General features: G+C 40.5%; 1 protein-coding gene across 26 annotated transcripts in view; it reads right to left on the bottom strand.

Annotated features, from left to right (window-relative positions):
• Positions 1 to 1,288: 1,288 nt before the first annotated feature.
• CADPS (calcium dependent secretion activator) overlaps positions 1,289 to 15,263 on the bottom strand; it is an 807,294-nt gene continuing 793,319 nt past the window's right edge. For all 26 annotated transcript variants that reach the window (XM_081524519.1, XM_081524520.1, XM_081524495.1 and 23 more), the window contains 2 exons: positions 5,685 to 5,789; positions 1,289 to 2,443 (listed from right to left, as the gene is read on the bottom strand). In XM_081524519.1, the coding sequence (XP_081380645.1) occupies positions 2,264 to 2,443; positions 5,685 to 5,789 (285 nt within the window). In that variant the 3' untranslated portion in view covers positions 1,289 to 2,263. The remainder of the gene's footprint in view (positions 2,444 to 5,684; positions 5,790 to 15,263) is intronic.

Raw genomic sequence — 15,263 nt, 5'->3', positions numbered from 1 at the left:
TTTAGTTTTGCAACTCAAAATGTCACTGATACAAATATATCTTACAGCGTTATAACTCTTCCACCCTGATTTTGTGCTGTTGGGCAATTAGAGATGTTTCACACCTGCATCCTCAGTTCAGTTCAGTCGCTCAGTTGTGTCCGACTGTTTGCGACCCTATGGACTGCAGCATACCAGGCTTCCCTGTCCATCACCAATTCCTGGAGCTTGCTCAAACTCATGTCCATTGAGTCAGTTGCAATCAGAGATGTTTTACACCTGTATCCTCATCGTTTGTCTGAACAACTCTGTGCTAGTATCTCTAGGTGAGTGTTTCTACATGGAATTGTGTCACCATGGGGTAAGTTACCTTATCCTTTCTTATCTCAGTATTCTCATCTTGAATGAGCATAATTACAGTCCTCTCTCCCTAAGGTGGTTGTGAAATCTGAATGTGGTTAAGACATGTAGAATGTATAAAGCGAGTACATTTGATAATAAAATAGTTGCCCAATAACAGCAACTATGGGTATAAAATAGTTGCTCAATAAATGGGAGTTATTCTCAGTACCAAGGGCAGGAAGTACTGGTGATTTGTTCCTGCAGACCTTAAGGATTAAACAGATTGAGATGTGCTATATTTAGAGGGGTTGATCTGTCGAGACCAACTGGTGAGCATTTTGCCTGGTCCTAATGAAAAAGTAGTTGCTTCTCTAAGACCTTTGTCAGCCCTAAGGAAAAGGTCAGATTGATTTAGTGGCAGACACAAACAAAACAGGTAAGACTACCAAAATGTTTGGCTGTCTTTTAAACTTAGGTTGATTATACAGCTGACAAAGACTGGGGAGCAAGACGAGTACTCCGTATCTTAGAGAATCTTGTAAAATGCTTTAACAAATATATAAGAATCATATATAATTGGCACACGCTTTGTTTGAATGCAAACACTGCTGTTAAAGTGGTGCTTAAAAACAGTTTGTTGGCCTTCTCTTCATACAGGAGAAACATTTCTCTCGTTTACACTAGTCTCTTGCTTAGCAAACCCTTATTTATCCTATAATGCAAGTGTAATCAGCCCAACATGTCCAAATGCCCACAGATTCTGAATTAGTGAAGTCTGCATTAATGGAATTTTACACTGTTTCTCATGGAGACAAGCATTTACAAACTACCCACTCCAGCAGTTTCGAGAACGCTCTGTGAAAATGACCCCTTGCCTCCTCTTGCCCACCTCTTCCTGATTTGTGTGTTTTAGTTCCGGCTTTCAAAGGAGATGCAGGGAAAAAAAGACTCAAAAGTACTCCTGGGACATCTTAATAGTTATTTATTGAGAAGCCACAGTTTTCCACACTTTCATAACTGTAGGCTTTATATAAGGCAAAAGCAAGATGGATCTACTACTTTACACAGAAAGAAAGAGCTCTGCAGAGGACCCCAGGGTCATGCAGTTACAGAACAAAATGCAATGTACATGACAGATATAAAAACCAGTGTGGAACAAAATAATTTTAAACTATGGTTACAATCTACTGAAGGAAATATCCATATCTTAATATAAACACATTTATAGTCTAGGGTCATAATTTAAATATTCAGGTCTTCTCTCTTTTTTTTTTTACATACATGGTTATCGAAACATAAAAGCGTTAACATTTAATAGGATAAACTTTGATAGAAGACAGTCGCTCTGAACTGTGCTGGATGTCATGAGAGGATCGCTCGTGCCATGGCAATTAGGAGGATCAATCCATTGGTATGTAGCCATCCTTTTTTGGGTAATTATCTGGATAAATGACAGGATGGGTTAACAAGGACGCCAAGGATTCATTTTTTCAGTTTCAGGGGAAGAGAAGGAACCAAAAGTTGGTTGTTGGAGACTTTCCTTTTGTTTTTCAAAAAACAAAGCAGATCTATGTGTCTTAAATTCATTTATTGTACTTATTTAAATAACTGGCATCCACATACGGGAAATAAAGAAGGTACTTGGCGTACTTGCCCTCATATCCACTTACTGTCAGCGTGCACACACAGCACATTAATGAAGCATCATTGGACTCTGCTGTACACAGGCGTACACCTAACAATTGAGCTACGTATTCTCCAAAATGGTATTTGAAAAGTCATTTGCTAATCTTGGTACCACACACCTAAAATGGCAATTGTCTCGGTACACATCTCATGGGCATGGTAGTTGACAGAAAATTCCCTAATGGGGTTAACTAACAGACTAAGGACATGCATTGATTACAAGACTCTGTCCTAATGGACCCTAAGCCTGAGCATTCTAATCGTCCTCTTCGTCTTCCTCATCGCTGTCCTTCATGCTGATCCCCTGCAGGCCCCCACCCTCGCTCACAGACGCTGTGGCCTCCTCCACAGTGAGACGGTTCCGGATGGTTTCGTAGGTCTTGCTGTTTAAGGTTGAGTCCAGGACTCCTTGCAATCGGAAATCTCTATAGGTTTTCTAAAGAGGGAAAAGATGCAGTGATGAGGGAGATCTCATCTCCACGGAGGGTGGGAGGGGGCTCAAGGCGAGTGTGGGGGTGAGAACAGTGACCTCAGCTAAGTGTCACACTGCATGCACTGTCATATGAAAAGCCACCATGCTCAGATTTCACTTGTACTGAAAGCTGAGATTTGTTGAATGACAGAAAATGAGAAATGGTGACAGGATAAACTGTATTAGATGAGACAAAGCAAAGAGCATAAGCTTGTTTATTCAGTTTCATAAAGGGAAATGTTCCATCATTGTTTTGGTTCTGTTTTTTTTTTTTTTTTTGGTCTGATTCTTTCTCTTAGGTTAGTATAGTATCATATGATAGACAGTGTGAATAGCTATAACACATAAATAATGGATTGCGTGATATGGTATTTTGTGATTTCTGCTGCAGTCTGGTCTTCAGTATTTTTTGAGGCTTGTGACTGCATATCCTTTTGTCTCATTCACAAGACAGACATATGCATATCGGTATATGAAACCGATCACGGGCAGCCACAATTAGGGGGAAGATGGAGCGTTAATGCCTCATCAGTATGTTGCAGGCATGTGACTCATGGCTTGCCTCCTTGGGAAAGAAGTGTATCTATTCTGTTCACAACTTCGTGGTCTCCGGGAAGAAATTTGGCTCTTTTTCAAGAACAATGGTTTGGTATTGCTGTACCACCAGTTCTTTCTTTGTTCCTTCAGGCAATTTCTCTTGGATTTCCTGAGGTATCCCAGGGACTGTTTTTCTAGGAATCCCTTTGCGTTAATTGAACATGACCAGAAGCATCTGGCTGTTGTCTACTTCGCAAAACATGTTTTTTTGCAGAAGGTCCCTCTCTAACTACAACTCTCCTCATCACACTGCATATCATTTCAGCTACTGATTCTGCTGTTTGTTTCTCCTCTTGATATGGGAAGCATGCTAAGGGGTCAAAAGAAGATACAGTAACGTACTTCAACACCACTTGCATTATGATTTCTGGTTTCTAGAGTCCATCTGATGCAGTCCTAGTGTCATTCACCATGTCAACCACCCCTGAAAGTCACATGTGGTAATGACTGCAGGGTTAACTAGTGAATGCTGTTCAGCTCAATGAAGTCCAGTAACAAAAGATTACAAAGAGGATGACCATGGGTTCCCTTTGCCAGGTTTTATCTGTGGTCCCAGTATGATTATCTGTAGCATTTTTCTTTCTTTCTTAAAAGTAATCTGATCATCCTAACTACTTACAAACTACATCCTAATGACTTAAAAGAAATGCAAAGGTCATCCTAACTGTGGCTCTAGCTGCAAGGCTAGGTAGCTAGGAGAACTGTGTCTTCACCTGGAGCGGGTATGGGTAAGAGGTTGATTAAATGCCAGTCTGGTGGAGACCAGATATCCAGACAATTTACTTGGTTTTTCTGTACTTTTCAATCATGTAGAATTGGTTGCCAGAATATGAAGGAGAAAAGAAAGGTAGAGGCCATTCATATATTCTCTCTCTAGGCAAAGTCCAGAGCAGACTCCGCATGTCTAATGACACAGAGTTGTTTTTTGTTCATTTTGTTTTAATACTCCATTGTGTAACACACAAGTAGGGGCTCAACTAATATTTGTCTGAGGTTGGATGGACGAATAAATGCTTGCTGGATAACGAATGAATGGATGAATAAATGGAGTGGATGGAGAAGCAGGAAAAAAAAAGCCAATTATCATTGGAAGTTTGCCTGAAGGAGGAGGAGGCCCCTGGTTAACGTACTTAGCGAAGAGGTGGTGAATTCTGCTTCATCCCTCTGTGTTGTGGCTGTAGTTAAGCCGGGCCCACTTTTGGCAAAAGTGAAGGAGTTCCTTTGGCAGGGACGTTTCTGTGTCCCTTTCCTGTGGCTCATGTCTGTGTTGTTTTTGGCAGAGGCTAAGAAGCAACCTCCTCTCTGACTTATATTTTTTTTTCTTAATAAAATATTGCTAATTCCAACAGTCTCAACAAAAATCTGGAAATATCAGTAATGGGAAGATATTGTAACAGACTAAAATGCATGTCTGCCCAGGAAAGGTCAAATAGAAAAAAATTCCCCTAAGAGTATTTATAGCCAGAAAATGGAATTCAAGGGATCAGGCAATTTTAGTGAGGTTGCCTTAAGGAACTCACATTTAAAAATATGAAAATAAGGCTGGGTACATAGTCCAAGCGCATACATTTCTTTTTTAGGAGCTGCAGTACACTGTCTGTAACCTTCCCTGGGAGGACTCTTTGTGAGATCAAATGCATATGATAATAATTCTCCTTAATTACACTCAACGGAACAGTAATTGGTTTTAAGTCAGCACTGGGGTAAAGGAGTACCTTGAATGAAATGGTGCTGATCCGAAAGAGACTAAGAAATGGGGCGGGCGGGAGGGGGGTGACTTTTGGCAAACTGTTAAGAAATAGAAATTCAGCCCTGTTTTATTGTTAAAATATTTTTAAAGAGACTTTGTGCTTTGAATGAGATTTTTGCATACAAATGTTTTTAAAACCCTCTACGGTGCAGCATCAAATGGAAACTGAAATGATCAAAAACGTATTTACCCCCTTCTGTGATCTTATTATTTCATGTAAACCACTGAGATTTCACGCTGAAATAATTATCATTAGTCCAAGGCACACACACAAGAACAGGGGAAGAAAAGCTACGTTCAGGGTATGTTACCTCACCTTCGCGCCCCTTTACATTTGATTGTTTACACGCATTGTAAGAGAAACTACTTCAATTAACTACGAGAACAATATTGATTTGCATCTTGATAATGGTCACAGGACATATTTAGAAGGAGCTGGAGGTAAATATTTCTATTAAATTAATTGTGGCAAAATTTAATTTAATTAAACCATAAATGAAATTCATAATGGAGGTGATTACCATGGCGGTACCCCAAAGCCAGCTTCTGAAAGTCTAATGCAAAAGGGCACAATGGCTCCAGCAGTATATTTGCATGGCAAATATATAAAGTATTTTTCCAGTCTGGATAACGTATCAAATGCCTTTTTATTAAATTTCCCTTTGATGTCTGAATAATAAATTAACCAGGCAGCCCACAATGATTTCATCGGTTTTTCTTGCCTGAGATACTGTTTTAAGAATCGTCTTATTTTATACATAAACTAATATTCTTTGTGTTAGAGAAGTCCTACAGCTTGCCAATGAAATGTATTTCAGCCAGCTATTTGCAAAGGAGAATCAGCATGTTTTCTTTTACCTTGACCATCCTAATTAGAGTTTTCAACTGATAAATGTGAAGCTGTAAGTCCATCCGGTCCGTCAGCCAAGTACAGATCACGTTCATGGAGCTGTTGTACCATTGCTGAAAAAAGAGACAAAAGTTCTCCAGCCAACACATCATGGAGCATTTAAACAGCAGAGAGGGAACAGGCCACGTGTGAGCACCCTGCTCTGCTCCAAGAGGAAGACAAAATGGTTAAGAAGAATTTGAGAGCACAGAGATCATGAACAGTGATTTGACACAAAGTCACAGGGTCCCAGGTCAGCCGAAAAGAAAGCGGTTTGGACTCTGGGTTGAAAACAGAACTCTTCCACTCTACACACTTCATATGCAATCAGTTCATAAGGACCATCTTTTGCTCTGTTGGTTGATTTTACTCAGCGGAGATATAAGTCACTGTGTATGTCCTAATGCCATTGTCTCAGGGGTCCGGGAAGATGGGGGACTACTCCACTGAGCCAGTTGATGCCCCTGGCTACTTACCTGTAGAGAAACCCAGACCCTGTCTGCTTAGGACGGTTCTGGGAATCAGGCTGAGAGCCTTAGGAATTTAGGGCAAAGTTTACCTTCATTTACCCTAATGGGGCATCTGAATAAAAACGATGGAGGGTTTCTCTTTAAGGGCCAAATTATACTCTGGGCAGCTTATGTGGCCTTACATTGGCTGTGCAATCTGTTTTAATCTTAACACCCAAAAATTATGGAAGATGAGAGGGGGGAAAAAACATCTACAAATGAGCTCATTTCAAGCTGTTGAAATCATACTTCCCCTTAAGGGGGTTAAATTTTGCTTCTTGTCTGTGAAAAATGCTTGAAGCTGTGTCACTTTAGACTGCCACCCCTGTGGTGAAGAGAGTCTCTGGTGCGGTATAATTTTGCAGCACTGCTCATATATTCATAAATCTCACTCGGAGACATATGAACAGTGTTATGAAGTGTCAGTATGAAAAAAAAAAATCTAATCTTTTAAACTTCACCAGGTTTCATTACGCATTGCCGCTTATACCAAACAATTTACAAATAAAATGAAAAGGTGTGGATGAACCTATATATTTATTTATAGGGAAGTATATGAACTGTGCATGGAAAAGATGTAAAAAAAAAAAGGTGGTTAAAGAATTGAAACGTTGCATACTCTCCTGCTAACTGACACGCACATTCGCACACACGCACACGCACACCAGTGGAGATTTGAAAAGCATAAATAAAAACATGTTTCTGATGGTAACTCCACCCTTTCTCACCTAAAGATCATCCAAAATCAGTTTATGCCTAACACTCACAGTTTTTCCGAAGCCTTGTTTCTGACTTAATTTCTTAAAAAAAAAATTAATTTGGGTTTTTACTTGCAAGGTAGAACTGCCAAGTTTCACCTTGCAAGAAACGACACAGTCGCAGCCATGGCCCCTCTCTGCAATCTCCCGTTTTGAGGCTCTTTCCTCATCAGAGCCAATTGTGGCTCTCCTTGGAGCCCAGCCGCAAACAGAGACCACACTACCCCAATCGAGGCAGCATTGCAGCCTCACAGCCAACTTCTGCTCTTTTAAAGATCATGGAGGCGAAACTGTCAGTTTCGGGGAAGCTTCTGTCCCTCCCCAAAAGAGTGGGTGGGGTAGGGGTGTTCTTTTCCTTCAGATCTGTGGTTTACCCCATGTCGGGAGGGGGTTTGCCCTGGTCAAGCTATTTTAGGCGTGGACAGGTTTTCCCCTCTAGGAGTGAGAACATTTTACTGAAATATTTTTTTGGGGGGGTGATGGTGGTTGTGATTATTTGGGGTTTTTTTGACACCTCCTGCCTTGGGATCCTGGGGCTCTTGCTGTCACCGCATCTGGGCTTGTTAAGGGGCTGGGACAGGAACATGACTAGGCCATGGGTGCAGCCCTGCTTTACTCTCAGCAACTGGGGGCCCTCTTGTGTTTACCCCAGGTCTCAAATTTCCACATTTACTGGCTTTATCTGATGTGCAGTCCGGGGGCTCAAATGTCTATTTTGAGAGTCATGAGCAACGTTCCCCTATCCCCCCACTCCCACCTCCTGGGGTTGGAAAATGACCCTTGAAGGAACCTGGGTGACCTCCCGGCCAATCCGACCAGACCAGGGCCCCATGCTGCGTGCATCTCAGGGACACAAAAGAGGAATGTGGCACTCGGGCTTCTAGGCAGAGGTGGCATTTCACTTTGGCTGTGACAACAGGCAAACCGGTGCTGGCTTCCATCGCTGCCAGCAAGCCTTGTGCAGCATGCCTTTTTCTCTTTGCTGAGAGACATGCCACCTTTCAGGGGAAGAAAAAACTAACGAGCGCCCCCCACCCGCTATTTCATATAAGTAATTCCCATTCTTGTAAAAAAAAAATGGCTTTTGGATAGTCAAACAAGAACAAGGAGAAGGTAGACTGCTCTCAATACTCTTTCTGTGCTGCTGAAAGGGAGATGGATGCGTCAGCTTATCACACTCACAGATTTCCACCCCAGGAGAACAAGAAAGCCCTGGAACATCCATGCTTTTCCTCCTGGATCTCACATCTCGTGAAAGAAGTGTAAAAAATGTATGATGCCCCATTGGCTACACATTTCAAGAGGCAAAAGGGAGTAAGTCACTCCTTTCCAAACCTTATGCTCAGGAGATGAAATCGGAGGCACTTTTGGATGAAGTGCGGCGCTAACTTGGTTTTCCAGAGAGGCGCTTACAGGCACTTGGATGTTGGAGGAAGCAGGAGTCACTGCCTTCGAGAACTTGAAAACGTTAAGGGGTGAAAGGGATCTTCCACCTTTGATCTCCACCTTGGAGAGGAGGCAACCAAGGCCCTGCCAGAGAGGTGAAGTGACTTGCCAGCAGTCACACTGCTACTGAGTCCGGAAGTGGTGGTTTTGCAGGGCTAGGCGCTGGCATGAAAAAGCTGATCATCTAAACACTGCTACCTAGAAGGGTGTAACAGCGCACTGGGCATGAGAGCTAATCTGGTGCATCTCTTCCCAACTCTACATTCGGGGGGTATCACATTGATAGCTAGAAATAGGCCTTAGTGGGAGTTCTTTCCCTATGGAAATTGGCAAACGCCACCAACTAGGGCCTTCTCCTTTCCAGAAAGCCAGTTGTTAGAGCATTTCATCAGCATATTACTGGGTGTCTGGGGTGTTCTTGCTTTTCCTCATGCAGTTTACAGTGCTTATTAATCAGGTTTGCTTTATTTGAGATTAATGCTAATATAGCAGATTTGTTATGATTCTTTGAAAGAGGAAATTAATACAACATTTTAAGTTCTCCCTGCTTTGTTTTGTCTTTGGTTGAGATATGCCTTTTCCAGAGATAGCCACAAAAATTTTGGTAAAATGTACTCTAAACCCTTAGAAATAAAACTTGTGAGTACATGGCATATACTATGCCTTGCCTTAGTTCAGGTATATTAACTGGAAACTACCTACATAAGGTTAGTTTAATCTAAAAAAGCCCTCGAGAAATAAAATCACCAGTTACCTGGGCACTACGAAAGTACATTCCCTAGAGAATAATTTTGTGAAGGTTTTACAGTTAGAAGCCAAAAGAAGAAAGGCTAGTAAAGCCTTGGAGAGTTGGGAACTTCTTGGGTAGCTAAACTGCTGAAATTAACATGATGTTGTAAATCAACCACACTTAAATTAAAAAAAAAATTTTTAATTGAATGCAAAAAAATAAAGAGAACTTGGAAGGCTGATCTAAAATCTTGCCATTAATTTTCTTTTTTCTTTTCACCTTCCTTCCTTTCTTCCACACAATTGTTAACATCACAGGCCTGACCTCCTTTTCACCTAGGTTTGTGATCCTGGGCAAGTACATTCTCAGAGACTCAGTTTCCTGATCAGCCAATGGGAATTAATCACTCTTTCACAGGCCTTTCTGATGGCTAAATGAATTAATGTTAATAAATCTCACATCACAGTACTTGGCACATAATAAGGCCACAATAAATGTTAGCTGCTCCCACAACGAACAGTACCACCAGCATCATGACAACTGTCACCATTACAGGTGACATCGTCATCATCACCATTACCATCGTCTCTCTCTTTTCTCTGTCTCTTTCTCAACCCAAGAAATACCACAAAACAAGGAAGAACACAGAACAAATGACCAGAGGTGACCATGTGGTGGTGGAAGAGATTATTCCTACTGGAATATCTCTGGGATCATGTGCTCAAGTCTTACAGGACACATGACTAGCTCTCAACAAAGTGATCCCACTATAGAGTTGCTTTGTGTTAGAGCATCACCCAAACCTATAAAACCATCCTGAGTGCATTATACACATTTGAAACTATATTGACCTAGGTTTAAACATTGGATTCAAAGGATTCAGACAAGTAATGAGTAATTTTGCAAACCCTACTTGGATAAATTACACCTTCAGCTTGGGTTGGATACTTATTAGCTGGATAAACTCAACTCTTAAGCTACTTAACTCTCTGACCCCTAGTCTCCTCTTGGGGTTAATATTAGTACCTACTTCATAGGATTACTGTGAGAGTGAAAAGAGGTAATTGTGTAAAGTGCCTAGCAGAGTGACTGTCACATAGTAAGCACTCAATAAAATTTAGCCAGTATTGTTATTATTACTCCCCAAACAGACCAGGTATCCTTTTATTAATAATACACAATACAGAAGAATTTTCATGACCCATTTCTAGTAATAATCAACATGCAGATATACTCAGGTTACACATTCTTCCCTGCAATGAACTACACTGACTTCATGCAGAGGAATCCTTACACATAACATATCTCTTCTGTAAGTGGGGGTTCACTGCAGCTAGGATTATTAGGGTGAGGCAGGATCTTGCAATTGCAGGAATGGATGCTGCCTTTAATTACTAAAAACTCAAATATGAGTTTGTTCATCACAGATGTCTTGCATTCAATTTTTAAAAACATATTAAGACATTTACCTTGATCACTCATTATCATTTTGAAACTGAGAAGTGATTCATTCATCTCTCCCCAGTCCCTATACTTGGGTTCACTGTTAATCTGGGAATTTTATCCTCTGGAAGTCCCCCAGGATTGTGAGATGGGATAGATAATTCACACCTCACTGGACAACATGTTTGGGTTGTTATACTGGATTTGGATAATCCCTCATCAGCGGGATACAGTGTTACCACGCTATAAAAAGGCTGCTGCCTTCACTCCTCTACCATCACAGCCACCTAGATGAGTCTAAATTCTCCACCCTCCCCCACCTTGATGCTAATTCAGCATCCGAAAGGGACCTTACTGTTAATGACTCATTTGTTTTCAGAGCCAGCCACATCGAATTCGTGAGTGGCAATGAAAATAAGGAATAGAGGCTGAAAAGGAGATAAAACTATTCAGTAGTGTTTCCATATTCACTAAATCACAACGGTTAACATATCTGCTTAACTTACGTAGCTGCCTATCACACCGTACCATTCTATAAGACTTTAGAGTCTATGGTTTTGACAAAGTGCTATTTTGTACAGGATTCCTAAGACACACACACACACAGAGTACCCCAAATTAATATAGTTACCTACTCATTGAACATCGAGTCCTTAGAACGTGTAAGTAATGTGCACAGCATCCTATAACCATTATGTAATTTCACCACAGAGTTGAACTCTTAAGAGTATCAATAAGGGGAGAGATGGACTGAGAGTTTGGGGTTGACAGATGCGAACTATCACATACTGGATAAATGGGCAACAAGGTCCTACTGTAGAGCACAGGGACCTATATTCAATGTCCTGGGATAAACCATAATGGAAAAGAAAAGAATATAAAAAAGAATGTATGCATATGTGCATGTGTGTGTGTATAACTGAGTCACTTTGCTGTACAGCAGAAATTAACACCGTATTGTAAACACATATTGTAAATACATCATAATACCTAAATATGTATTGTAAATACATCAATAATAAAAATAAGAAATATAAAACAAAATGACACACTTAAACAAGTATCAATGGTATTAACAACCCTGTTTTATAGATGAGAAAAAAGGGCATAGGTAAGTTAAATAAGTAGCCTATATTCAGATGACTGGTAAGCAGTGGAGCAGGCTTCAGATTGGTTATTTACCACTACACCTATGTAAGTTGTCACATTTAGCTCAATAATTTTAAAAACCAATAGCTTGTTTATATAGAAACAGATCTACTTGCCAGGTACCCTTTCAGCAAAGTCATTCAGCTCTGAACTTCTCAAAGGAGAAGTGTGTGGGTGGGTTCCAATGTTTTTGGAACTGTCTCCCTCAGAGTCTAAGCTTGGCCTGTTGTTGAAAATATTCTACTTTCTATGAGCCTTGAAAGTTGCTAGGTACAGTGTGTGGAATCAGGGGTTTTCCCACAAAAAAACACTCAACAGCCTTAAGGAATTAATAACGGATGAGAGACAATCATTGCTGACTCTTAAGAGAAATGATTCAAAAGAGTTGGATGGGGGTGAGGGATGTTATTTCTTAGCTAGCATCAGTGTATTTTTAATTTCTCTCTGTAGTCCTCCCTCATCTCTTCTTTTCTCTTAGGTTGGTAACTCAGCAATTGCTACTAAGAGAAAACTCTCACTGTGGGCAGTTTGAGTTTTCAACGACAAATACAACTAGAAAAACTGCCTCCGTCACAATGGATTGAATTTTCCTAACAGAGTGTTGGAGATACAAAAGTTATGACACTAATCAAAATTTCAGTTCCGAAAAAGTATCCATCATAAGCTTTAACACTTTCTGTGAACAGGGAGAGGAAGAGAGCCTTGGGGAAATTCAGTTTCATGTTCAGTTAAATAGGATGTCATCAGAAAGGGCTGAAAGAGAAATGATTTTGGGTGGAATATCAAATCCAATGAAAATAGTCTACTGCAAAAAGTTCTTCCTGTGTTGCTTTTTGCTTCAAAGAAAAATTTTATTGAAGTATAACATGCACACTATGGTGTATCACTTTTAGCAAAACCTAAGCATTTACACACAAATTCCAAGCACATGCCTGCAACGGAAGGTAATATTTAGCCCAATACATGAAAATGTACCCTTTCAGAAATTACGGTATTTGGCCTAAGGACCAATAACCACACCATGCACAAACACATCTCTTCACACACTTTCTTTGATTAAAAACTGTGACTCGGTCCTATATAACCTACGCACGAATGATAGTCAAAATTTACAACGATCTGAGTTCTACTGTTGGCTCATTTACAAATACATGTTTTGTTTGAAACTGGCATGTTCACCCTATTCATGCCAGGGAGGCAAAGTGCTAAGTGCTTGAGCAATTCATGGCTAAAGTCTGAACAGTTGAGTCTTCATTATCATCTACAGTCTCACTTCACAGATTAGGAAACTGAAGCTCAGAGAAGCAGAGTGGTCTACCAGCTAGTAAGAGATGGAGCCTGACCTCAAGAGGCTGAGATGCAGTACAGCCTAAGAGAGTGGACTTGAATCAGGCCTGTCCTGTGTTTGAATCCTGATAAATTCCTTATCATCCCTGTGCCTCAGTTTTCTTATCTGCTAAATGGGGATGATGAGAAAAACCACTTAGGGTTGTTGTGGGGATTAAATGAGTTAATACGTGTGGCATGCTTACAATAGCGCCAGGCACATACTAAGTGTTAGCTGTTACTATCTAGCCCTGCTGTCCTACCTTATTCCATGAATAAGAAATATTAATAGTACATTCTTAAGTGCCAGCTAGTCATGGTTATGCAAAGCTTTCTGAGCAGTTCCCATTCTTCAAATAAGACCTGAGCAAACAGGTAATTTATAACTTCTTGATAAGCAACCTGTATTTCTGAACTGAGGAAACACAGTGAAACCTGGAAGATTTTTATCTTTTCTTTGGAAAGTACCCTTTCTCCAATGCAACACAGCCAGACATCAGAGAAACTGCCTCAGCACCTTGCCTGGACTGTCTAATGAAGAAAGGACATTTTATATGTTGGCAAAGAGTCAAAGAGGAAGATAATACTTGGACCACACCCATATGACTATGTTCTTCATGCTGCTTTTTGTGACAAAAGTGGATTATCATTAGCAGAAAGGAAACCTGCAACCTATTTAAATGGCTGTATCGAAATACTGTAATGAAATATTTTACATTTGAAGCTTTCAAAGCATATTTCTTTCTTACAATTTGGGTAATTTAAGGGCATGTGAAAAGCTTCATTAAGGTTTCCTCCACACTCCTACCAAGGTCTCCAAAGCTTTGTTGACCTGGGCCAAAATTCCACAGCCTCATGGGTTTCTTACACCTAAGGATCTGGTTGTATTTGGTGTTCTACTCCAGATTCAGAGGGGGTTTGACAAAGGCTTGGCATGTTCAAGACATCTGTGCCAAGTCGGTGAACACTAAAAGACTGCACACAAGTTTCAGCATTTGTCAGAGCCCCCAAAGGGAGCTGATATGCTTCGCTAAGAGGGTGTATCATCTGAGTACTTAAAAGAAAATGGTATGTAGTTGAAAGATGCAATCTTTTGCCTTACTTGAGTGACACTGTAATTCAGGATTTGATTCACCAAAACAACTGCTTCTAGAAGTGGGTATTTCCAGTCACAGCTTCAGGACGCCCAGATAAAAGCCAAAGATACCACAATCAGAAGTTATAGATAATCAGGGTGACATTCTAGGCTGTCCCAAGTGTTCTTTTTCAGTTGAGTTTTTTTTTTTTTTTAATCTTCAATACTTTTGCCACCTGATGCGAAGAACTGACTCACTGGAAAAGACCCTGATGCTGGGAAAGATTGAAGGCAGGAGGAGAAGGGAACAACAGAGGATGAGATGGTTGGATGGCATCACCGACTCAATGGATGTGAGTTTGAGCAAGCTCCAGGAGTTGGTGATGGACAGGGATGCCTGGCATCCTGCAGTCCATGGGGCCGCAAAGAATTGGACACGACTGAGCGACTAAACTGATAATTCTCTGGATGGCTAAAAACCATTTCACTGAAGTCTTTATAAAGCTGTCTTGATGCTGTGGCTTTTCAGGGTTCTAAACTCTGGACAGCAACCACTGAAAGTCTGATGCAATCCAGACTGAGGGGGACGTCAGAGACAACTTGCTGAAACCATGGTTCCAGAGACCTTTGCCATCTACAACCTGGTATGAAGAGAACCCAGCAACTCTTTTGCCTTTCGTTTCTTCTCATAAGGAAGAGATACTGCAAATAAAATATTTTTTTAAACTTTGACCTTAATTGATACTTTTTACAATTTTTGTTTCTTCTATAGGAACATATATAGAATTTAACATATGGGAGCAATTTTATTTTTAATTTCCTTCAAAAGGGCCTAAATGATACCTTAATATTCTTTTATTAAAATAAGCAGTTATCTATTCAAGACCAAATTTTACCTGTCTAAATCTGAAATATAGAGAAACGTGCAACAAGCAATGTCTTCAGGAATGACATTTCAAATGGATGTTCAAAATAATGACTCTACTTGGACTCCTGACTGAATGCACTGTAGCCTTTTCACCAAGTCAATACCATCACTACTAGTTGCCTGGGAGAAAATAGAAGCAAAGTAAGAGTCCTGAAGGGTTCTTTCTAGGATCAAATCAAGCAGG

This window comes from Giraffa tippelskirchi, chromosome 9 (genome assembly GCF_054371585.1).
Source record: "Giraffa tippelskirchi isolate mGirTip1 chromosome 9, T2T-mGirTip1v1.2.pri, whole genome shotgun sequence".
Taxonomy (NCBI): Eukaryota; Metazoa; Chordata; class Mammalia; order Artiodactyla; family Giraffidae; genus Giraffa; species Giraffa tippelskirchi.
Note: the sequence above shows the minus strand (reverse complement) of the source record. Positions and strands in the feature narration are given on the sequence as shown.